Source organism: Bombina bombina, chromosome 11 (genome assembly GCF_027579735.1).
Source record: "Bombina bombina isolate aBomBom1 chromosome 11, aBomBom1.pri, whole genome shotgun sequence".
NCBI lineage: Eukaryota > Metazoa > Chordata > Amphibia > Anura > Bombinatoridae > Bombina > Bombina bombina.
This window is the reverse complement of record NC_069509.1, coordinates 129,362,132-129,387,900: the sequence shown is the minus strand read 5'-3', so window position 1 is coordinate 129,387,900 and position 25,769 is coordinate 129,362,132. Positions and strand designations below refer to the sequence as shown.

The 25,769-nt window shown below is 37.1% G+C and overlaps 2 protein-coding genes across 3 annotated transcripts in view; one reads left to right on the top strand and one right to left on the bottom strand.

The window, feature by feature from the left end:
* Nucleotides 1-24,090, bottom strand: part of LOC128642041 (zinc finger MYM-type protein 1-like) — a 60,625-nt gene extending 36,535 nt beyond the window's left edge. The window contains exons 1-2 of one of the 2 annotated variants that reach the window (XM_053694690.1): nt 24,017-24,048; nt 6,980-9,279 (exon numbers count right to left, since the gene is read on the bottom strand). In XM_053694690.1, the coding sequence (XP_053550665.1) occupies nt 7,133-9,253 (2,121 nt within the window). In that variant the 5' untranslated portion in view covers nt 9,254-9,279; nt 24,017-24,048 and the 3' untranslated portion in view covers nt 6,980-7,132. Of the gene's footprint in view, nt 1-6,979; nt 9,280-24,016 lie in introns of those variants that run through there. The other variant, XM_053694689.1, reaches the window with a different exon arrangement.
* A 55-nt stretch (nt 24,091-24,145) lies between these two features.
* The window catches only part of AMDHD2 (amidohydrolase domain containing 2), an 84,653-nt gene continuing 83,029 nt past the window's right edge, over nt 24,146-25,769 (top strand). The window contains exon 1 of the mRNA XM_053694691.1: nt 24,146-24,364. Within this exon, the coding sequence (XP_053550666.1) occupies nt 24,282-24,364 (83 nt within the window). The 5' untranslated portion in view covers nt 24,146-24,281. The remainder of the gene's footprint in view (nt 24,365-25,769) is intronic.

The window sequence follows — 25,769 nt, the reverse complement described above, 5'->3', positions numbered from 1 at the left end:
GAAATAGGATCAGGGAGCATCTCAAGAATATTGAGCATGGTATCGAATGCTCTGACCTTGCCAGACACTTTATACATGTCCACAACAAAGTGGTTAATAGTCTAAAGTGGCAAATTATTGACCATATCAAACCTGCCATACGTGGTGGAGATAGAGTAACTAAACTTTCATACAAAGAGGCTTTCTGGATTTTCAAAATGAAAACCAGGATTCCAGATGGTTTCAACATAGTGGGTGATGTCATTAATTTTTGGAGGCATTAATAGATAGGATTTATATTATGATCCCAGGAAGTACATTAAGTAGCAAAATGTGATAATCTATACTAAAGAGGATTTACATCATGTATTTAAGATGGGTACACAGTAGTATAGTTTAGATTGGCTTGTATATATTCTTTATCTCTATGTATTAATAGAGTAAAATTCCATCTTTATTAATTTATTCTAGATACATTATTATTAGAATTAGCACAGCTTGCTCTGAACCATATATAAAAATTTATACACACTGTTTTGTGCATCTCCTCATTGTCTTTTGCAACGCCCTCTCTGTTGTTCTTCATTAATAAGTCCTCTCAGGTATACAATATATGTCATGCTGTTATTGGGGTAATTAATAATATGATGCACTCACTACCGTTTATTTTCAAAACTTATGGTTATTGTTAAGGCATTAGTATATCAGTTCATAAATATTTTCTCGCATGGAGGCTCTACAATAAACAGAGGCAGATCCCATTTATATAAGTCTTTAACTAGATGCTTATGGTAGAATATGCTACTCAAATTATATATATATGTTTAGCCCATGTTTATAAATTGTTGAGATTTGTATATTTCTTTATATGCTATATTAACATTTAAAGTATTAACATTTAAAGTATTAACGTTGCAATCTCCCCCTAATGTAATGCTCATTATTTTTAGTCTGTCTTTATTTCAGTATGGTGATATTCTAGGTCTGTCCCTTTAATAATTAGTACCTGGAGCTCTCACACCTGATGACAAGGGTGTGTTTAAATAGACAAGTTGGTGTGGAGTAAATTATGTCCATGAATAAGGCGAATATCTGCTGAAACGCGTAGGACGATTCCTTTATCTGTTCCAGGTTGTTGGGACATTCTGTATGTTTTACCCTTTTTTTTATATGTTTTTGTGCACGGTTTTCCAAATAAATCTTTGATTGATTATACGCCTGGGAGGTTTGCTGGATTTCTTCTTTTTTGATGTTGTTGCCGTCTAAACAACCAGCTTAAACCTCGGCGTTCTCCAGGACAAAGGCTTGCAGTACCCGGCTTACTGACCGGCTGATGACGTCATCGTAAGACGCCGGTGTGTGTCAACAGGCATTCACAGAGGCGGAGGCTCTCACGGAGTTCGGGACTTACCTGATAAAAAGATACAGCAACGGCAGTCTAAGGTGCTTCGTACCGGCCCGGGGACCCACAGAGTGGTGAACGATCCGGAGGCTGAATAGGCTGCTTGGTATCCGCTTGAATTTACTTACGTTGGTGAGTCTTCACAATACCGCTTTAAATACTCTAAGGATTGATGCTGCTGGTTATGTACACTATAAAAGTCTGGAGCTGTCTAAAGGGGGATTTCTTGTGATTTATTTACTTGCTGTGACTGGCTAATTTTCCCTCTGACATTTCGACTAGTATATAACCCCACGCTGTCATACACACTGTGTCCAAAGCCCTTTATTTATATTTTACAAATACCCTTTGCAATAAGGGGCTATAAATATGGAAAACATGGAAAACCGTGATCTTTATTCTCTCAGACCTATGTCACATATTGAAATGGACAGGCTGACAATTGAAGACACCTTCATTAATCAAAAAGAGACTCTATCTATGAGTGACATATTTTTGTATATGGAACGTACCCTTATTAAGGAATACAAAACATGGTGGGACAAACGTGCCCTAGAGAAATATCTTATAATGGGTTTAATTCCCAGGGGGCTACGTCTTAACAAATATCCCACATTTCAGACAAATGACTCTTCCTTTATTGCTAAATGGAATGCCATTTTAACGGACTGCTCAAGGAGACTAATGGAGTTAATAATATCCTATAAAGAGACTGTCTTACACAAAACAAGAGATGAACTGTCTGAATTACAAGCACAGCTTAATGACTATGTGTTGCACCCCAAATATGGGGATATGGACACTCTGCTGAAAGAATCTATAGATAAGTTTAAGGTGGAGCTGGATAACTTTAAACTTAAAAAATTCATTAGAGATAGTGATGACCATGCACATGACAGGGTCTATACCTGGCACACACGTAGTAATTCTGGTAGTAATAACAGATCCAGATCTAGATCTAGGTCCAGAAATAGAGCCAGGACAACTTCACCAGTAGAAAAACATGTAACGTTTTTAGAGCAAAACCCTGAAGAGAATACTTTACAGCAAGCTGACATAGTACTGCCTAAAAGCATGCAGCCAGCACATAGTGAACAAATAGTTAAACCTAAGAATACAGGCATTACTAGAGTTGATCCTATAGTCACAAGATACAATAGTAGTAGTAATAATAGAAATGTATCTAAAAATACCAATGTAGCAACATCAGATGATTTAAGGAGGCAGGATTTTTTAAGGGATAATGACACTCCTAATCCTATACTAAAACAACATATAAATCCAGATTATAACATTGATCAGCAGGTTTTTCAGGCAGATCCCAACACCAGGGAGAGAGGAGGAAGCATAGGAAGAGGAGCAAGAGGCAGAGGGGCAAGGAGGCAAAAGAGAGGAGGAAGAAACAAATATGCACTATGAATGTAATCAATATTTCAAATTATACTCTTACTAGAGAGGAGAAAGAAGTATTGAGTTTTGGATTAGGTTATGTACCAACTAATAAATTTAACTTGTTCAACACTATTGTAGATGTGAATAAAATGGTTCGGGATCTCACATTAAGGAAATTTTTTTGGAAAAAAGATGAAACACATGATAGCAGAGATGTAGACTTTACCTACTCTAGTGATACTCTACCTAAAATATATGACATAGTTGATTTCACAGAGGCGTGTGATCTATTAAAGGCACATGACCTAGCCAAGGAATCAATAGTTGATGAAATTCCGCTTAAATGTACACATGGTGGATATACACCAAAGTCTATATTTTATCCAACTAGGGAGAGAGGTCCATTCTTAGAAGCTTTTCACCACAGAATTGAAGAAGACCTTATTGCACTCTTTAATGACACCAAGCATCCTTATCCTAATTTAAATGAAAAACAATCTAAGGCCCTTAATAATTTAAAATCTAGGGAGGATATTGTAATAAAGAGGGCGGATAAGGGTGGATGTGTGGTGGTGCAGGATAGGCAGTCATATCTGGAGGAAGCTCTTAGGCAACTAAATGATGCTGACGTCTATGAAGTTCTCAGATATAACCCAACTGAGAAATATAGGCAGCAGCTCGTATCACTGTTAGATGATGGCTTGGAGATGGGGGTTTTAGACCAGGGCACTGTAGACTATCTCTATGTTCAAGATCCAGTTACCCCCATATTCCATCACCTCCCCAAGGTTCATAAATCCTTGGAGGGGGTGAAAGGAAGGCCTATTGTGGCGGGTATAGGATCTCTATTTGAAAATATTTCAACATGGATTGAATCTCTACTACAACCAGTAGTCTATGGTCTTCCATCATATCTCAAAGATACGAAGCACCTTTTGGGTTGTCTAAAAGAGGTAGCTTGGACAGACGCAGCGGAATGGCTTACTATAGATGTAGTTAGTCTGTATTCTGCTATCCCTCATAAAAAGGGTTTAGAAGCCATCTCATACATGCTGGACAGATTCAGTAACTATGACGGCAATCTTAAGACCTTTCTAATTCAAACCTTGGATTTTTTACTAACCCATAATTTTTTCCAATTCGAGGGGACTTTTTATCTCCAAAGACGTGGCACTGCCATGGGGGCTAAATTTGCCCCAGCCTACGCCAACCTATATATGGGTTGGTGGGAGGCATGCCACGTCTTTGGAGATGCAAATCCCTTCAGGGGTTACATTACTATGTATAAAAGATACATTGATGACCTCCTGTTCGTTTGGACAGGGGGTCCATCTAGATTAAAGGAGTTTGTTCAATTTCTCAACTCCAATGATGCTAATTTACAGTTTACATATGAGAGTAATAAAGAATCTATACCCTACTTAGACCTCCTATTGATTGGAAAAACAGACACTCAGCAGATAAAGACAACTTTATATCGCAAACCAATTGCGGCGAATGCGATATTACATGGCCAAAGCAATCATCCAAAACATATGGGTTTTGGAATAGCCAAAGGGCAATTCATAAGGTTAAAACGTAATTGTACTGACAATGAAGTCTTTATCACAGAGAGCTTGAAAATGAGAAAAGATCTCCTAGAGAGAGGCTATCATATAAAAACAATAGATCGAGCCCTCCTAGAAGTAACCAGATTAGATAGAGAAACCCTCCTCCTTGATAACAAAGCCCTAGTGAATAAACAACGTTTTGATAACTCCAGACCTACATTCATAACCACATATAGTGCACAATTTAATGCAATATGTGATATAGTGAAAAAGCATCTCCCAATTTTGACTGCTGAGGACAGCCTCAAAGATCTTGTGCAGAAGGGATGCAACTTTGTCTCGCGTAGAGGCTATACGATAGGTAATGCAGTTTCTCCTAGTCTACTTAGAAGTACACAGACAAGAAGCAATAGCTGGTTAAATGTAAAAGGGCACTATAGGTGTCACTACAGCAATTGCATTGCTTGTGGATTCACAAAAGTTACTAAGAATTTTCAATCATACACCACACAGAAGGTCTATGAGTTGGATACATATACCAACTGTCGCTCTGTCTTCGTAATCTATCTCATAGATTGCGTGGAATGTAAAAAACAATACATTGGGTGCACCTCTAGAGAGTGTAGAAATAGGATCAGGGAGCATCTCAAGAATATTGAGCATGGTATCGAATGCTCTGACCTTGCCAGACACTTTATACATGTCCACAACAAAGTGGTTAATAGTCTAAAGTGGCAAATTATTGACCATATCAAACCTGCCATACGTGGTGGAGATAGAGTAACTAAACTTTCATACAAAGAGGCTTTCTGGATTTTCAAAATGAAAACCAGGATTCCAGATGGTTTCAACATAGTGGGTGATGTCATTAATTTTTGGAGGCATTAATAGATAGGATTTATATTATGATCCCAGGAAGTACATTAAGTAGCAAAATGTGATAATCTATACTAAAGAGGATTTACATCATGTATTTAAGATGGGTACACAGTAGTATAGTTTAGATTGGCTTGTATATATTCTTTATCTCTATGTATTAATAGAGTAAAATTCCATCTTTATTAATTTATTCTAGATACATTATTATTAGAATTAGCACAGCTTGCTCTGAACCATATATAAAAATTTATACACACTGTTTTGTGCATCTCCTCATTGTCTTTTGCAACGCCCTCTCTGTTGTTCTTCATTAATAAGTCCTCTCAGGTATACAATATATGTCATGCTGTTATTGGGGTAATTAATAATATGATGCACTCACTACCGTTTATTTTCAAAACTTATGGTTATTGTTAAGGCATTAGTATATCAGTTCATAAATATTTTCTCGCATGGAGGCTCTACAATAAACAGAGGCAGATCCCATTTATATAAGTCTTTAACTAGATGCTTATGGTAGAATATGCTACTCAAATTATATATATATGTTTAGCCCATGTTTATAAATTGTTGAGATTTGTATATTTCTTTATATGCTATATTAACATTTAAAGTATTAACATTTAAAGTATTAACGTTGCAATCTCCCCCTAATGTAATGCTCATTATTTTTAGTCTGTCTTTATTTCAGTATGGTGATATTCTAGGTCTGTCCCTTTAATAATTAGTACCTGGAGCTCTCACACCTGATGACAAGGGTGTGTTTAAATAGACAAGTTGGTGTGGAGTAAATTATGTCCATGAATAAGGCGAATATCTGCTGAAACGCGTAGGACGATTCCTTTATCTGTTCCAGGTTGTTGGGACATTCTGTATGTTTTACCCTTTTTTTTATATGTTTTTGTGCACGGTTTTCCAAATAAATCTTTGATTGATTATACGCCTGGGAGGTTTGCTGGATTTCTTCTTTTTTGAGAATCTTAATGTGCATGTTTCTCAATGTCCAATACACCACTCTGGGAGCATAAAAATACAAACCACATGTGTGTGTGCGTAAATATATATATATATATATATATATATATATATATATATAAAAATCAGTGACGTGCGGTAAGGTCAGAGGCTGGTGAGGCACTATGATATGCCCGACAATATGAACCCAATAGATGTAGCTTAAATATACAATTAATTTAGCAGGTTGCACAAGGGCAATTAGCATTATTAACACACGCATACAGGTAAGAAACTAATTAAAATCTGATTATATAGGCAAAAGCAGTTCTATTTATACTCATTGAAGAAAAATTAAAAAATAGAGTGCATGGTCTTCCCTTCCCAGAGGCAGAACTTTATTCATTTTATGTGATGAGATTGAAATTTTTCTGCAGGTCCCTTTGAATTGAAATATTAAAAATTAGACAGTTACACAAAAACATTGTTTCTCAACTGCAGTACTCAAGTACCCCCCAGCAGGGCAGGTTTTCATTATAGGTGATTCAGTGCACAGTTGAAATAATCCGTTTATGGGTGAGAGCAGGTTAGTAACCATGGTGTTACTGCTCAGCTGATTACTTCACCTTTGCACTGCTTCAGCTATAATAAAAACCTAGCCTGTTTGTGGTACTTGAGGACCACGGTTGAGAAACACTGCACAAAAGCACCAGCTCATCTGCAATATGTTGATTACCTGTAGAATAAAGCAGTTGGTTAATATTGCATGAGCTGAAAATTGTACTGCAAAATAGCTTCTGAGAAGAAGAAAAAAACAGACGACTTTTTTAAAAAAAAATAAAGCGCTTTAATAAAATAACAAGAATTAAACAAATTCTAACAGGTGTGGTGTAGTAAACTGGGGAAAGGCAAACTTTTTATGTTTGCACTGCAGACAGACATGCTGTATTTTCACTTGAGTTGGACCTACACAGTCTCATTTATAAATGAAGTCCATTCTGCGGTCTTTCAAAACAAACTTCTCAATCACTTCGTTGTAAAAGTGCTCTTGATTTGTTTCCTTTAATTGTAAAAGTCTTGGCATCTCTATGGATAAGAGTGCCAGTGATGACAGTCTGCCTTGGTCCGTACGGTTCCTACTGTGTTTTTTAATCCGCTTTAACGCAGAAAAAGATTGTTCCACAGAGGCTGTTGTAGCTGGAATTGTGAGCACTAGCTTGAATAGCTTAAAAGCCTCTGGAAGACCCTTCAGCAGATCGTTTTCAGCCACAAAGTTGAGGAGTTCTAATGGTGATTTGCATTCGTTCCTCACGCTTTCTGTGCTGTACAAACCCACCAGATCACACTTGAGTCTAAGAAAGTCAAAGTGCTTTCCATATTTTGAAAGAGCTAGCAGTTTGGTGTCATCAAAATTTTCTGAGATCTCTTTAAGTTTTGTGCAGTCCACCAAACTTAGAAATGCTAGCTCATCAAAATGATCAAACCGAGCTTTCATCTGAACAGTGACATTGTCCAGTATATTATAAAACAGCTTTCTCCTAATATCTTTAATTGGATCTTTGCCTCTCTGATTTTCTGTGAGGGCAAGTCTGACACGTTTTTCCTCAAATCGTTCATAGAACGCATCAAAGTCTTCTCTCTGGCGTTGAAGAAATGACATTGTGTCACGAATTTGATCACAGCAGAATCCAATATCCATGACTCTATTCTGCAGTATACGGAAGAGTATATCAGTTTTTAAGAGAATCTCCTCATATACCATTAGTAGAAAGCAGGTTGATGCTTTACTTAGCCATAGATCAAATCCATCAGCCAACAGTAAGGTGTCACCATCCCATTCAGCTTCATGTTCACTTATAATATTGAACATAGCACGGAGATCTGTTTGGTACATGTTGACCGTCTGCACTAGTTTTGAATTTGTACTCCATCTGGTGGGTTCTGCTCTTGGCAAACGTTTCTTTACAACATCGGCCAGTAGGTGGGCTCGCTTGGTAGAATGACTGAAAAAAGAGCAAAGTTTTTCAAGTTTTGCAAAAAAACCTGTACACTCAGGTATACATTTTGCAGAATTTGAGAGCACGAGGTTCAATTCGTGGGCATAACAATGTATAAATGTGGCTTCAGGAATTTTTTCTTTGATCTTGGCTTGCACCCCATTAAGATCTGATGCCATTACAGCAGCTCCATCGTAAGTTTGAGCTACCAGCTTTTCAAAACAATTGTACTTCTCCAATACACCAAATACATAATTAGCAATAGCTGGTGCTCGTCTGTCAATCACTTCATCAAATCCTAAGAACGCCTCCTTCACCTCAAAAGTCCCCTCACTGCTCATCACATAACGTAAAATTACAGAGATCTGGCATTTGTTTGTGACATCAGTTGTCTCATCTACTTCAACAGCAACAAATGTGGCTGCATCAATCTCCCTTTTTATGTCCTCTCTAATGACATCAGATACTGCTTCAATCAAATCATTTTGTACTCTGTTTAATAAACCAGAAAAAACTGTGGATGTCTCCAAATGATTTGCCAAGTTTTCATTACTCTCTGCTCGAAAATATACACTCTCTACATAGTTGCCACGATTGTAAGAGTTTGCACCTTCATTGTTCCCACGAAATGCCAATTCCAGTTTTGCTAGGTGTATGGTTGTATCAATAAGGTGTTTTAAAATTTCACGGTTTTCTTTAACTTTAGCATTGTGTTCGCGAATTTCTAATCTCCGCTGTTCGTTTAAATCTGCATCTATCCTTGGAGTTCCAAACGTTTTAAAAGCAATTAGGTTATGGATGTGAGCGAGTGATTTCTCATGTTTATTGAGGCCCCTGGATAAATATTTCAAATCTGAAAATCCTGTTGTCCAAACGTTGTCGGTAGTGGAGAACAGAAGGCATGGAAAGCAGTAAAGGCGATTATTTGTTGCACAACCACACAGCCATTCTTTTTTCTGGTACCACTCTGTCTGAAAAGGTCTTGTTATATTCTTTTGTTGCTGAAGTAGGTCCTTAAGCTCAGGTATTGGTCTTCCATTATTTATCACTTCCAGTTTAGCTTGAAAGTTAAGTCTGGAAAAATTCCTGAAATTCTCCATATTTCAAAAGGCGTCAAACTGTAGACCTGGAAAGAGAGAGAAATTAGAGGGAGAGAACAACAGAAAAACAAAAAGTAAATAAAAACTTAAGAAACAGATTGTATAAAAACAGGAAATAACTTACTTTTTGCATAATGAGCACCCCAGAGGCAGAACTTTTTTCACTTTCTGCAATGAGATTTTTTTAGTGAAAATTTTTCTGCAGGTCATTTTTGAATGAAACAAAATTGTAAATTTGTCAGTTACACTAAAGCACCAGATCAATTGCAATGTGTTGGTTAACTGGAGAATAAAGCAATATTTAAAGTTTTATAATCTAGTGCAGTAGTTGAAAATTGCATTGCAAATTAGCTGCAGACAAAAAAAGTAATTGTAAAATGTCTCTTGAATTAATTTGTTTCCTTTTCTCTTAGTCTAACATAAAAATGTAGTAATAAAAAAGGTGCATTTCTCATACGAACATCTTACAGTCAGAGAAAAACAGCTTTACAGACTGTGAAAAGCTAGGGAACGAGCTTGCAAAAATCTGAGATGCACAATCAATGCACTGCTGCAAACAGCACTTTGCTCTGGATGCACTGTGTTAAGGAAAACTTATACAATGCAGCCAGAGAACAGCTCTATTTAAAAAGAACAGCCTAATGTGTTGCAGCACTGAAAAGTTAAAGTGCTAACAGTTCCTGCTCTTTCTGCAGCTATGCTGCATTTTCTGCGATGACATCTCAGATCACTATGTTCTGCCTTGGGGATGAGCACTTAAAAATTCTCAGTGTAGCCATGTCCTTAGTGTGATATGAGAGCTGATATTGTAGCCATGTCCTTAGTGTGATATGAGAGCTGATATTGTAGCCATGTCCTTAGTGTGATATGAGAGCTGACATCATAGCCATGTCCTTAGTGTGATATGAGAGCTGACATCATAGCCATGTCCTTAGTGTGATATGAGAGCTGACATCATAGCCATGTCCTTAGTGTGATATGAGAGCTGACATCATAGCCATGTCCTTAGTGTGATATGAGAGCTGACATCATAGCCATGTCCTTAGTGTGATATGAGAGCTGACATCATAGCCATGTCCTTAGTGTGATATGAGAGCTGACATCATAGCCATGTCCTTAGTGTGATATGAGAGCTGACATCATAGCCATGTCCTTAGTGTGATATGAGAGCTGACATCATAGCCATGTCCTTAGTGTGATATGAGAGCTGACATCATAGCCATGTCCTTAGTGTGATATGAGAGCTGACATCATAGCCATGTCCTTAGTGTGATATGAGAGCTGACATCATAGCCATGTCCTTAGTGTGATATGAGAGCTGACATCATAGCCATGTCCTTAGTGTGATATGAGAGCTGACATCGTAGCCATGTCCTTAGTGTGATATGAGAGCTGATATTGTAGCCATGTCCTTAGTGTGATATGAGAGCTGATATTGTAGCCATGTCCTTAGTGTGATATGAGAGCTGATATTGTAGCCATGTCCTTAGTGTGATATGAGAGCTGATATTGTAGCCATGTCCTTAGTGTGATATGAGAGCTGATATTGTAGCCATGTCCTTAGTGTGATATGAGAGCTGATATTGTAGCCATGTCCTTAGTGTGATATGAGAGCTGACATTGTAGCCATGTCCTTAGTGTGATATGAGAGCTGACATTGTAGCCATGTCCTTAGTGTGATATGAGAGCTGACATCATAGCCATGTCCTTAGTGTGATATGAGAGCTGACATTATAGCCATGTCCTTAGTGTGATATGAGAGCTGACATCATAACCATGTCCTTAGTGTGATATGAGAGCTGACATCTCAGTGTAGCCATGTCCTTAGTGTGATATGAGAGCTGACGCGAGATCCTTCTGAAACCCAAACTTTATGCTCATGTTTCAGCAGTGTTAATTTTGACGGCTAAGTCTTTTGACTAAAATGCCATTTTAGTCATCTGAATTGTTTTAGTTTTAGTCTAGTTTTAGTCGACTGAATCTCCAGTAGATTTTAGTCGACTAAATCTCCAGTAGATTTTAGTCAAATAAAATCTAAGGGGTTTAGTTATGATATGCAACATCTTTATTAAACTTAAACTTAAATAAAAACAAGTTTCATAAACAAACAGAAGTGCAACTTTAAAATATAAAAAAACAAAACTGTAAACTGTATGTTGTGGTATATAACTTGTCTATTTATCTTAAAATGTAATAAAATTAAGTTTCGTAAATTTTACAAAAGAGCAGTAATTGCATATGGATTGATTATAACAACTTGCATAAAATGTTTTTGTCAGCAAATTTTGATTTAGTTTTAGTCATAGTATTTTGACTAAAATGTCATTTTGATTTAGTTTTAGTCATAGTCTTTTGACTAAAATGTAATTTTAGTTTTAGTCTAGTTTTAGTCATCAGAATTTCTTTAGTTTTATAGTCATTTTAGTCTAGTTTTAGTCAACGAAATTAACACTGTGTTTCAGACCGAGCATGCAATGCTACAGAAATGTAGAATTTAATTTTATAAAATGTTCTGCATTCTGTTAGTATCCTTTGTTGAAGGAACATACATGCACTACTGGGTGCTAGCTGAACACATCAGGCAAGACAATGACAATAAGAGGTATTTAAGTATGAAGAGTTTAGCTGCTGTTATCCACTAATAAGGACAGATATGTGTGAGGTTAAGCCTTGAGAAGTCAGCAAGGTGCATTCCATGTTCTATTAATTCGAAATAGCTAAAATGTCAGTGATAATTTACATGATAAAGGGGACAAAATAAATAATGAACATATATTGCAAAGTTGTTTCATTATTCATAACTCTGAAGGAATGCTTTTCTGTAGCTCTTTCTGAAGAATGTCAGGGAAAAAACAAATCTGACTTTGAGCTGTCATGGGACTTCAGAATCCAAATATTGGTAAATGTGTGCAGTACCGATTTCCAGCCTAGTGTAGTTTAAGAAAAGGAAACCTTGATTTCGACTCCAGCCATTTCCCTATTTCCTGTGAATAGCTTTGTATTATTTAATTGCATGCCACTAGATGGTGCTAGCTACCAAGGAAAGAAGTTGGAGTGATATAGCTAGTTTAAAAGGGACCCTAAACCCATTTTTTTTCTTTAATGATGATTCAGATAGAACATGCAATTTTAATCAACTTTCTAATTTACTCCTATTGTCAATTTTTCTTTGTTCTCTTGCTATCTTTATTAAAAAGCAGGAATGTAAAGCTTAAAAACCGGCCCATTTTTGGTTGAGAACCTGGGTTATACTTGCTTATTGGTTTGCTAAATGTAGCCACCAATAAGCAAGCGCTATCCATGGTGCTGATCCTAAAATGGGCCGGCTACTAAGCTTTAAATTCCTACTTTTTAAATAAAGATAGCAAGAGAACAAATAAAAATTTATATTAGGAGTAAATTAGAAAGTTGCTAAAAAATTGCATGCTCTATCTAAATCATAAAAGAAACAAAAAATGTGGGTTTAGTGTCCCTTTAAATGTATATGAAAATACACAAAAAGGAGCATAGCAATTCAAATTCATAAGATTACAATGTTGTTACACCTAATAAAGCTAAATGCACCATTGAATAATAAATAATTACATTCTGTGGTTTCTTACCCAGAACTTGTTAGACACAAATAATCATATCCATGAGGCTAAGGCTTTTACTCTTAATATGATAAAACCCTGAATATTTTTATGTTGCATGCTGCAATAATATTCGATAAACAGAATGGAGTATGATATGGATCCAAAACACAGGTTATTTTTATGTTGCATGCTGTAATAGTCAAGTGTTTAGTATTCATATTATCAGCGTCCATTCTGTTAAAGGACCACTCAACTCCGTAGAATTACATAAGGGGCCCTGGTTCAAGATTTGTTTAGGCCCACCACCAATACTCCCCACAACAAAGAAAAACTCCAAGTAGAAGACAAAAGTACGCTACCAACTAGTACCAAGCAAATAGAATTCATTCTGTTTGGGGATCATGGTTGTTTTTAACAAGCATGATCCCTAAACAGAATTCATTCTAACTGCAAGGCATCTCAGCAACTACAAATACATTTGTATTTTTTAATGTGTGGTTGCCAAATTTCTACAGTCACTAGCAAAAAAGACAATTGCAAAAAAAGGATATGAACAGAACTTAAAATAGCATTGAACTATCTCCAGAGTCCAGAAATAGCATCCGACTGTCATCTGTCACTTTCAGGCAATTATTTTATTTATTTTTACCATAAATACACACACGCCATACACAGCCAGTCACGCAAATATTTATATGTCATTTAACCTCTATAAACAGCTAATAAAATATAGTTAAAGGGACGTGCTCTATAAGAATCATGCAAACACAACTTTTTTTCTTTCATGATTCAGATAGAGCAGCAGTTTTAAGCAAACTTTCTAATGTACTCCTATCATCATTTCTTTCATGTAATTAGCAAGAGTCCATGAGCTAGTGACGTATGGGATATACATTCCTACCAGGAGGGGCAAAGTTTCCCAAACCTTAAAATGCCTATAAATACACCCCTCACCACACCCACAAATCAGTTTTACAAACTTTGCCTCCTATGGAGGTGGTGAAGTAAGTTTGTGCTAGATTCTACGTTGATATGCGCTCCGCAGCAGGTTGGAGCCCGGTTTTCCTCTCAGCGTGCAGTGAATGTCAGAGGGATGTGAGGAGAGTATTGCCTATTTGAATTCAATGATCTCCTTCTACGGGGTCTATTTCATAGGTTCTCTGTTATCGGTCGTAGAGATTCATCTCTTACCTCCCTTTTCAGATCGACGATATACTCTTATATACCATTACCTCTACTGATTCTCGTTTCAGTACTGGTTTGGCTTTCTACTACATGTAGATGAGTGTCCTGGGGTAAGTAAGCCTTATTTTTTGTGACACTCTAAGCTATGGTTGGGCACTTTATATATAAAGTTCTAAATATATGTCTTTAAACTTATATTTGCCTTGATTCAGGATGATCAATATTCCTTATTTCAGACAAGTCAGTTTCATTATTTGGGATAATGCATATGAATAATCAATTTTTTTCTTACCTTAAAAATTGTTTCAAATTGACTTTTTTCCCTGTGGGCTGTTAGGCTCGCGGGGGCTGAAAATGCTTCAATTTATTGCGTCATTCTTGGCGCTGACTTTTTTGGCGCAAAAAAAAATATTGCGTCTTTTTTTGACGTTTTGCGCCAAAAATGTCGGCGTTACCGGATGTGGCGTCATTCTTGGCGCCAAAAAATGTAAGGCGCCAATAATGTGGGCGTCTTTTTTGGCGCTAAAAAATGTGGGCGTCATTCTTGTCTCCACCTTTTTTCACATTATTTCAGTCCCATTTTTTCATTGCTTCTGGTTGCTAGAGGCTTGTTCATCGGCATTCTTTCCCATTCCTGAAACTGTCATTTAAGGAATTTGATAATTTTGCTTTATATGTTGTTTTTTCTATTACATATTGCAAGATGTCTCAGATTGACCCTGGATCAGAATCTACTTCTGGAAAGACGCTGCCTGATGCTGGTTCTACCAAAGTTAAGTGCATTTGTTGTAAACTTGTGGTAACTGTTCCTCCGGCTGCAGTTTGTGATGAATGTCATAAGCTTGCTAATGCAGATAGTATTTCCATTAGTAATATACCATTACTTGTTGCTGTTCCCTCAACATCTAATACTCAGAATGTTCCTGTTAATATAAAAGAAAAATGTCGGCGTTACCGGATGTGGCGTCATTCTTGGCGCCAAAAAATGTAAGGCGCCAATAATGTGGGCGTCTTTTTTGGCGCTAAAAAATGTGGGCGTCATTCTTGTCTCCACCTTTTTTCACATTATTTCAGTCCCATTTTTTCATTGCTTCTGGTTGCTAGAGGCTTGTTCATCGGCATTCTTTCCCATTCCTGAAACTGTCATTTAAGGAATTTGATAATTTTGCTTTATATGTTGTTTTTTCTATTACATATTGCAAGATGTCTCAGATTGACCCTGGATCAGAATCTACTTCTGGAAAGACGCTGCCTGATGCTGGTTCTACCAAAGTTAAGTGCATTTGTTGTAAACTTGTGGTAACTGTTCCTCCGGCTGCAGTTTGTGATGAATGTCATAAGCTTGCTAATGCAGATAGTATTTCCATTAGTAATATACCATTACTTGTTGCTGTTCCCTCAACATCTAATACTCAGGATGTTCCTGTTAATATAAAAGAATTTGTTTCTAAATCTATTAGGAAGGCTATGTCTGTTATTCCTCCTTCCAGTAAACGTAAAAGGTCTTTTAAAACTTCTCATTTTTCAGATGAAATTTTAAATGACCGCCATCATTCTGATTTGTCTGTTTCTGATGAGGATTTTTCTGGTTCAGAGGATTCTGTCTCAGATATTGACACTGATAAATCTTCATATTTATTTAAGATGGAATTTATTCGCTCTTTACTTAAAGAAGTTTTAATCGCTTTAGAGATGGAGGAATCTAGTCCTCTTGATACTAAATCTACTAAGCGTTTAAATTCGGTTTTTAAACCTACTATGGTTATTCCAGAAGTTTTTCCTGTCCCTGATGCTATTTCTGAAGTAATTTCTAGGGAATGGAATAATATGGGTACTTCATTTACTCCTTCTCAAAGGTTTAAGAAATTGTATCTTGTGCCATCTGACAGATTAGAGTTTTGGGACAAAATCCCTAAAGTTGATGGGGCTCTCTCTACTCTTGCTAAACGTACTACTATTCCTATGGCAGATACTACTTCCTTTAAGGATCCTTTAGATAGGAAGATTGAATCCTTTCTAAGGAAAGCTTATTTATGTTCAGGTAATCTTCTTAGGCCTGCTATTTCTTTGGCTGATGTTGCTGCCGCTTCCACTTTTTGGTTGGAGGCTTTAGCACAACAAGTATCAGACCATAATACTCATAGCATTGTTAAACTTCTTCAACATGCTAATAACTTTATTTGTGATGCCATCTTTGATATCATTAGAGTTGATGTCAGGTATATGTCTTTAGCTATTTTAGCTAGAAGAGCTTTATGGCTTAAAACTTGGAATGCAGATATGTCTTCTAAGTCAACTTTGATTTCTCTTTCTTTCCAAGGTAATAAAATATTTGGTTCCCAGTTGGATTCTATTATTTCAACTGTTACTGGGGGGAAAGGAACTTTTTTGCCTCAGGACAAAAAATCTAAAGGTAAATATAGGGCTGCTAATGGTTTTCGTTCCTTTCGTCAGAATAAGGAACAGAAGCCTGACCCTTCCCCTATAGGAACGGTTTCTGTTTGGAAACCTTCTCCAATCTGGAATAAAACCAAGCCTTTTAGAAAGTCAAAACCAGCTCCCAAGTCCACATGAAGGTGCGGGCCTCATTCCAGCACAGCTGGTAGGGGGCAGGTTACGATTTTTCAAAGACATTTGGATCAATTCGATTCACAGTCTTTGGATTCAGAACATTGTTTCACAAGGGTACAGAATAGGTTTCAAGGTAAGGCCGCCTGCAAAGAAATTTTTTCTCTCTCGCATTCCAATAAACCCAGTGAAGGCTCAGGCATTTCTGAAATGTGTTTCAGAACTAGAGTTGGCTGGAGTAATTGTGCCAGTTCCAGAACAGGGTCTGGAGTTTTACTCAAATCTATTCATTGTACTAAAGAAGAATTCCTTCAGACCAGTTCTGGATTTAAAGATATTGAATCGTTATGTAAGAATACCAAAATGGTAACTATAAGGACTATTCTGCCTTTTGTTCAGCAAGGGCATTATATGTCCACAATAGATTTACAGGATGCATATCTTCATATTCCGATTCATCCATATCACTTTCAGTTTCTGAGATTCTCTTTTCTAGACAAGCATTACCAGTTTGTGGCCCTTCTGTTTGGCCTAGCAACAGCTCCAAGGATCTTTTCAAAGGTTCTCGGTGCCCTTCTATCTGTAATCAGAGAACAGGGTATTGCGGTATTTCCTTATTTGGACGATATCTTGGTACTTGCTCAGTCTTCACATTCTGCAGAATCTCATACGAATCAACTTGTGTCGTTTCTTCAAAAACATGGTTGGAGGATCAATTTATCAAAGAGTTTGTTGATTCCTCAGACTCAGGTAACCTTTTTGGGTTTTCAAATAGATTCAGTGTCCATGACCTTGACTCTAACAGAAAAGAGAGGTCTGAAATTGGTTTCAGCCTGTCGAAACCTTCAGTCTCAATCATTCCCTTCGGTAGCTTTATGCATGGAAATTCTAGGTCTCATGACTGCTGCATCGGACGCGATCCCCTTTGCTCGTTTTCACATGCGACCTCTTCAGCTTTGTATGCTGAACCAATGGTTCAGGGATTATACAAGGATATCTCCAATTAATATCCTTAAATCCCAATGTACGACACTCTCTGACGTGGTGGGTAGATCACCATCGTTTAGTCCAAGGGGCTTCTTTTGTTCGTCCAACCTGGACTGTGAACTCAACAGATGCGAGTCTGTCAGGTTGGGGAGCTGTATGGGGATCTCTGACAGCGCAGGGGGTTTGGGAATCTCAGGAGGCGAGATTACCAATAAACATTTTGGAACTCCGTGCGATTTTCAGAGCTCTTCAGTTCTGGCCTCTTCTGAAGAGAGAATCGTTTATTTGTTTTCAGACAATGTCACAACCGTGGCATATGTCAATCATCAGGGTGGGACTCACAGTCCTCAGGCTATGAAAGAAGTATCTTGGATACTTGTATGGGCGGAATCCAGCTCCTGTCTAATCTCTGCGGTTCACATCCCAGGTGTAGACAATTGGGAAGCGGATTATCTCAGTCGCCAGACGTTACATCCGGGCGAATGGTCCCTTCATCCAGAGGTATTTCTTCAGATTGTTCAAATCTGGGGACTTCCAGAAATAGATCTGATGGCCTCTCATCTAAACAAGAAACTTCCCAGGTATCTGTCCAGATCCAGGGATCCTCAGGCGGAGGCAGTGGACGTGTTGTTGCTTCCTTAGATTTATCATCCTGCCTATATCTTTCCGCCTCTAGTTCTTCTTCAAAAAGTGATTTCCAAAATTCTAATGGAACGTTAGTTTGTACTGCTGGTGGCTCCAGCATGGCCTCACAGGTTTTGGTATGCGGATCTCATTCGGATGGCCACTTGCCAACCTTGGACTCTTCCGTTAAGACCAGACCTTCTATCTCAAGGCCCTTTTTTCCATCAGGATCTCAAATCATTAAATTTGAAGGTATGGAAATTGAACGCTCGATTCTTAGTCATAGAGGTTTCTCTGACTCAGTAATTAATACTGTGTTACAGGCTCGTAAATCTGTGTCTAGGAGGATTTATTATCGAGTCTGGAAGACTTACATTTCTTGGTGTTCTTCTCAAATTCTCCTGGCATTCTTTTAGAATTCCTAGAATTTTACAGTTTCTTCAGGATGGTTTGGATAAAGGTTTGTCCGCAAGTTCTTTGAAAGGACAAATCTCTGCTCTTTCTGTTCTTTTTCACAGAAAGATTGCTAATCTTCCTGATATTCATTGTTTTGTACAGGCTTTGGTTTGTATCAAACCTGTCATTAAGTCAATTTCTCCTCCTTGGAGTCTTAATTTGGTTTTGAGGGCTTTACAAGCTCCTCCGTTTGAACCTATGCATTCTCTGGACATTAAATTACTTTCTTGGAAAGTTCTGTTCCTTTTGGCCATCTCTTCTGCTAGAAGAGTTTCTGAGTTATCTGCTCTTTCTTGTGAATCTCCTTTTCTGATTTTTCATCAGGATAAGGCAGTGTTGCGGACTTCATTTACATTTTTACCTAAGGTTGTGAATTCTAACAACATTAGTAGAGAAATTGTTGTTCCTTCATTGTGTCCTAATCCTAAAAATTCAAAGGAGAGATCTTTACATTCTTTGGATGTAGTAAGAGCTTTGAAATATTATGTTGAAGCTACTAAAGATTTTAGAAAGACTTCTAGTCTATTTGTTATCTTTTCTGGGTCCAGAAAAGATCAGAAGGCCTCCGCCATTTCTTTGGCGTCTTGGTTAAAGTCTTTGATTCATCATGCTTATGTAGAGTCGGGTAAATCCCCGCCTCAAAGAATTACGGCTCATTCTACTAGGTCAGTTTCTACTTCCTGGGCGTTTAGGAATGAAGCTTCTGCTGATCAGATTTGCAAAGCAGCAACTTGGTCTTCTTTGCATACTTCTACTAAATTCTACCATTTTGATGTGTTTTCTTCTTCTGAAGCAGTTTTTGGTAGAATAGTACTTCAGGCAGCTGTTTCAGTTTGATTCTTCTGCTTATAATTTCAGTTTTTTTCATTATTGAGATTAAAACTTTTGTTTGGGTTGTGGATTATTATTTTTCAGCGGAATTGGCTGTCTTTATTTTATCCCTCCCTCTCTAGTGACTCTTGCGTGGAAGTTCCACATCTTGGGTATTTATTATCCCATACGTCACTAGCTCATGGACTCTTGCTAATTACATGAAAGAAAACATAATTTATGTAAGAACTTACCTGATAAATTCATTTCTTTCATATTAGCAAGAGTCCATGAGGCCCACCCTTTTTTGTGGTGGTTATGATTTTTTTGTATAAAGCACAATTATTCAAATTCCTTATTTTGATGCTTTCGCTCCTTTCTTATCACCCCACTTCTTGGCTATTCGTTAAACTGAATTGTGGGTGTGGTGAGGGGTGTATTTATAGGCATTTTGAGGTTTGGGAAACTTTGCCCCTCCTGGTAGGAATGTATATCCCATACGTCACTAGCTCATGGACTCTTGCTAATATGAAAGAAATGAATTTATCAGGTAAGTTCTTACATAAATTTTGTTTTTTTTTTTAGGAGTACATTAGAAAGTTGCTTAAAATTGCTGCTCTATGTATCTGAATCATGAGAAAAAAAGAAAAAGAAAAAAAAAAAAGAAATTGGTTAAGTTTGACATCAAGTTTGTAAGTACAGTTATCCATATAGGCATCTTTATTTCAGGGCTGTTATTTCTCTCACAGTCAGTGTAGTATCCTTAGGGGAATATGCGAGGTATAAGTGATCCATTATATACACGCTTCCTAATCTTTAGGAATGTTTGGAGATTAAACGCTTAGGTTTTGTTTAAGTGTGTTTTTTTCTGAGTTGGTCATTGAGACCATGATTCAGGCTCGCAAGCCAGTTACTAAAATTTTTTACCATAAGATATGGCATAATCATCTTTATTGGTGTGAATCCAAGGGTTACTCTTGGAATAGGGTCAGGATTCCTAGAGTTTTGTTTTTCCTCCAGGAACTGGAGAAGGGTTTATCAATCAGTACCCCGAAGGGTCAGATTTCTGCATTATCTATTTTGCTAGATCAGCATCTGGCGGACAAGCCAGATGTGCAATCTTTTTTTCAGGCCCTGGTCAGAATCAGGCCTGTGTTTAAGTCTGTTGCTCCTCCTTGGAGCCTTAACCTTGTTCTTAAAGTTTTTGCAGCAGGATCCTTTTGAGACATTGCTTTCCATAGATATTAAGTGGTTATCTTGGAAGGTTTTGTTTCTTATTGCTATCTCTTCTGCTCGGAGAGTGTAGAAACTCTCAGCTTGCAGTGTGCTTCGCTGATAAGGCGGTTCTTCGTACTAAGTTAGGTTTCCTTACTAAAAGTGATTTCGGACAGAAATATTAATCAGGAAATTGTTGTTCTGTCTCTATGTCCTAGTCATTATCATAAGGAACGTTTGTTGCACAACTTGGATGTTGTGCATGCTTTAAAATATTATTTACAGGCGTCTAAGGATTTTTGCCAGTCTTCTGCCCTGTTTGGTTGTTTCTCTGGGAAACGTGAGGGTCAGAAAACATCTGTTACTTCACATTCCCTCTGGTTGAGAAATTTAATTTGTTTTGCTTATGAGACTGCTGGTCAGCAGCCTCCTGAGAGAATTACGGCTCATTCCACTAGAGCCGTTTCCTCTTCTTGGGTTTTCATAAATGAAGCTTCTGTAGAACAAATTTGCAAGGCTGCAACTTGGTCTTCTCTGCATACTTTTTCCAAATTTGATACTTTTGTCTCGGCTGAGGCTTCTTCTGGGAGAAAAATTCTTCAAGCGGTGGTGCCTTCTGTTTAGGTCTGCCTGTCTTGTCCCTCCCTATTCATCTGTGTCCTCTAGCTTTGGTATTGATTCCCAACAGTAATTGATGAAGCCGTGGACTCACCATATCTTAGGAAAGAAATCAAGGGAAACTCAGGCACCTCCACACCTTGTGTTTCTCCTTTTTTTCTCCATTTCCCTTTGGTCGAATGACTGGGGGTTGTGGGAAGTGATACTTGACAGCTTTGCTGTGGTGCTCTTTGCCTCCTCCTGCTGGCCAGGAGTGATATTCCCAACAGTAATTGATGAAGCCGTGGACTCACCATATCCGGAAAGAAATAGATTTATCAGGTAAGCATAAATCTTGTTTTGCACAAGCTGTTTGTAAATAATTTCAGTGAGAAACCTAAAATTGTGAAAAATTTAACTTTTTTTTATTTGATCGCATTTGGCGGTGAAATGGTGGTATGGAATATACCAAAATGGGCCTAGATCAATACTTGGGGTTGTCTACTACACTACAGCTAAAATTAACCCTAGAACCTCCCTACATGGTCCCTAATTAAACCCTTCACTGCTGAGCATAATACACGTGTGGTGCGCAGTGGCATTTAGCGGCCTTCTAATTAACAAAAATCAACGCCAAAGCCATATATGCCTGCTATTTCTGAACAAAGGGGATCCCAGAGAAGCATTTACAACCATTAATGTCATAATTGCATAAGTTGATTGTAAATAATTTCAGTGAGAAACCTAACGTTTGTGAAAAAAATTGTGAAAAAGTGAACAATTTTTTTTTATTTGATCGCATTTGGCGGTGAAATGGTGGCATGAAATATACCAAAATGGGCCTAGATCAATACTTTGGGATGTCTTCTAAAAAAATATATACATGTCAAGGGATATTCAGGGATTCCTGAAAGATATCAGTGTTCCAATGTAACTATTGCTCATTTTGAAAAAAAGTGGTTTGGAAATAGCAAAGTGCTACTTGCACTTATTGCCCTATAACTTGCAAAAAAAGCAAAGAACATGTAAACATTGGGTATTTCTAAACTCAGGACAAAATTTTGAAACTATTTAGCATGGGTGTTTTTTGTTGGTTGTAGATGTGTAACAGATTGTGGGGGTCAAAGTTAGAAAAAGTGCGTTTTTTTCCTCATATTTTATCCTCATATTTTATCATTTATTTTTATAGTAAATTATAAGATATGATTAAAATATTGGTATCTTTAGAAAGTCCATTTAATGGCAAGAAAAATGGTATATAATATGTGTAAGTACAGTAAATGAGTAAGAGGACAATTACAGCTAAACACAAACACCGCAAAAATGTAAAAATAGCCTTGGTCCCAAACGGACAGAAAATGGAAAAGTGCTGTGGTCATTAAGGGGTTAAAGGGAAATAAAACCCAATTTTTTCGTTCATAATTCAGACAGAGTATACAATTTTAAACAACTTTCCAATTTACTTCTATGATCTAATTTGCTTCATTCTCTTGATATCGTTTGTTGACTAGCATATCTATATAGGCTCAGTAGCTGCTGATTGGTGGCTGTACATAGATGCCCTGCGTTATTGGCTCACCCATATGCATTGCTATTTCTTTAGCAAAGAATATCTAAAGAATGAAGCAAAGTAGATAACAGAAGTAAATTGGAATTTAAAGGGACAGTCTACACCAGAATTGTTATTGTTTTAAAAGAGAGATAATCCCTTAATTATCCATTCGTTTTGCATGACCAACACAGTTATAGAAATATACTTTTTACCTCTGTAATTACCTTGTATCTAAGCCTCTGCAAACTGCCCCCCTTATTTCAGTTATTTTGATAGACTCGTACTTTAGCCAATCAGTGCTGGCTCCTAGGTAATTCCACGTGCATGAGCACAGTGATATCTATATGACACACATGAACTAACACCCTCCTCTAGTGATGAAAAACTGTAAAAATGCATTCACATAAGAGGCGGCCTTCAAGGTCTAAGAAATTTGCATATGAACCTCCTAAATTTAGCTTTCAACTAAGAATACCAAGAGAACAAAGCAAAATTGGTGATAAAAGTAAATTGGAAAGTTGTTTAAAATTACATGCCCTATCTGAATCATTTTCCGCCAACGAAACCTCTTTTATGCCTCAAATGTCTCTATATCATGATTGATTGTTTATGTTATATAACCTGTAAGTTATCATTTGAAAATAATAAAAAAACCGATTTTTACAAAAAAAATTGGGTTTAGTGTCCCTTTAAATATAGGCACCAAAAAAACTTAAAATTGGCTCAGCATTGGGGTGCAAGGAAGGCTCAGCAGCGAAAGGGTTAAGACACACAATTGTTGCATACAGATCGTATAAAATTAGTTCTCTCATTTACAATTGTGTATAGTTGGGTCAAACAAACTGGCTATGACACCAGAACTGGTAAATTTCATTCAGATCGCGGCAATAAAGCTAAACAAAGTCTCAGGAATAATAAATACGACCTTTGATCTGACAATTTAGAAAGCAAATCCCAACGTTATTTTCTTTGGCTCCAGCACTTATCAGTTTTTGAATTGCAAAAAAACCCGCAGTATCACTTGTTCCACAGAGCTGCGAAGTTTGTCATTTTTTTTTTAAGAGTATTCCGATTCCAATAATCTTTGCATATGCGCTAATTTGAAGAAATATCCCCATCAATGACTCGCTTAAAGCATACATTTAGATTAATATTTTTTTTTTCATGGATATTTAGTAAATCTGCTACGCTTACCTTCTCAAGATGGCGAATTACTATCACCCGACCCGACCTTCCCAAGATGGCGAATATTATTCGACCTTCTTAAGATGGCTACCGCTGTGGTCTGAGTCACGTGATGTTGCACTAGTTTTCCCGTCAGCTGACCCGCACTCATGTGACCATGAAAAATAAAGTGTAAAAATTTGTTGTAAGGGGATCGGATAGTGTTAGCAAAGTGTAGATCTGTCTATGGGGAGTCTATAGACGTCCTGCTGATCTGCCAGTGTTACTGCTGGAGATGCCTTCCAACAAGTCAGTATCTGATGCCCCCATCACCCAGTTCACTAACTGCAGGATCCTGAGGGACCATAAACTGCAGAGGTAATTGTGAGGTGTTTGTATATAGAGGGGCTTCAGTGAAGGTATGGGGTGTGCAATAATGTATTATTTTTAAGGATTAATTATATGTGTTATGGATATTGAATGATGTATTTATAAGTAATTTATGGGTGTCAGGGCAGGGAAGTTAGCAAGGGTGAAAGTCAGTGAATGTATGAAAGTGGCACTTGCAGACTGTGATCACCTTGAAGTCCATAAATAAAAATAATATAGCTAATTTGGTACAAGGAAGTTATATGTGTAAATTTCAATAGTGTTTTTAGTATTAAAGGGGCATAAAACCCATTTTTTGTTTAAAGGGACACTGAACCCAAATTTGTTCTTTCATGATTCGGATAGAGTATTCAGTTTTAAGCACCTTTCTAATTTACCCCTATTATCAATTTTTCTTTGTTCTCTTGCTATCTTTATTTGAAAAAGAAGGCATCTAAGCTAAGGAGCCAGCGATTTTTGGTTCAGGACACTGGACAGCACTTGTTTATTGGTGCTGTCTAATCAGCAAGGACAACCCAGGTTGTGAACCAAAAATGGGCCGCTTTCTAAACTTTACATAGGAGTAAATTAGAGAGTTGCTTAAAATTGCATGCTATACCTGAATCATGAAAGAAAATATTTGGGTTCAGTGTCCCTTTAAGTTTTATTGAAGTTTTCATATAGAAAAGTACAAAATAAAAGACAACAAATAAATTAAGACAGTGATGCCCATTCTAACGCCTCCCTCTGCTGGTTTTTCCATATTATTATTTTTTTACTTTAGCATATATCTCCCTGTTTCCTTAGTGTAGGTTTTCCTGTTTTCTTCTTCCTCTTTTGTCTGCTATTTCCTCTCATTTAAAATGCCTTGATGACAAGTATGGGAGACATTTAACCCCTTGCAACCTCATATGTACATCCACGTTTTGCTGAATAATCCAGAAGATATGTAACATGTTGGTATTAAAGTGAATGTAAAGTTTAATGAAAAAGTGCCCGTTATCTAAAAATACAAATTAAAGGGGATACATTTTTTGAGTAAACTGTCCCTTTAAAGGGATATGAAACCCCAAAAAATTATTTTGTGATTCCGACAGAGCATATTTAAAAAAAAGTTTCCAATTTAACTCTGTTATCAAATTTGCTTTGTTCCCATGATATTTTGTGTTGAAGAGATACCTAGGTAGGCAACTTAAAGGGACACTGAACCCAGATTTTTTTCTTTTGTGATTCAGATAGAACATGCAATTTTAAGCAACTTTCTAATTTACTCCTGTTATCATTTTTTCTTTGTTCTCTTGCTATCTTTATTTGAAAAAGAAGGCATCTAAACTTTTTTTGGGGGGTTCAGAACTCTGGACAGCACTTTTTTATTGGTGGATGAATTTATCCACCAATCATCAAGAACAACCCA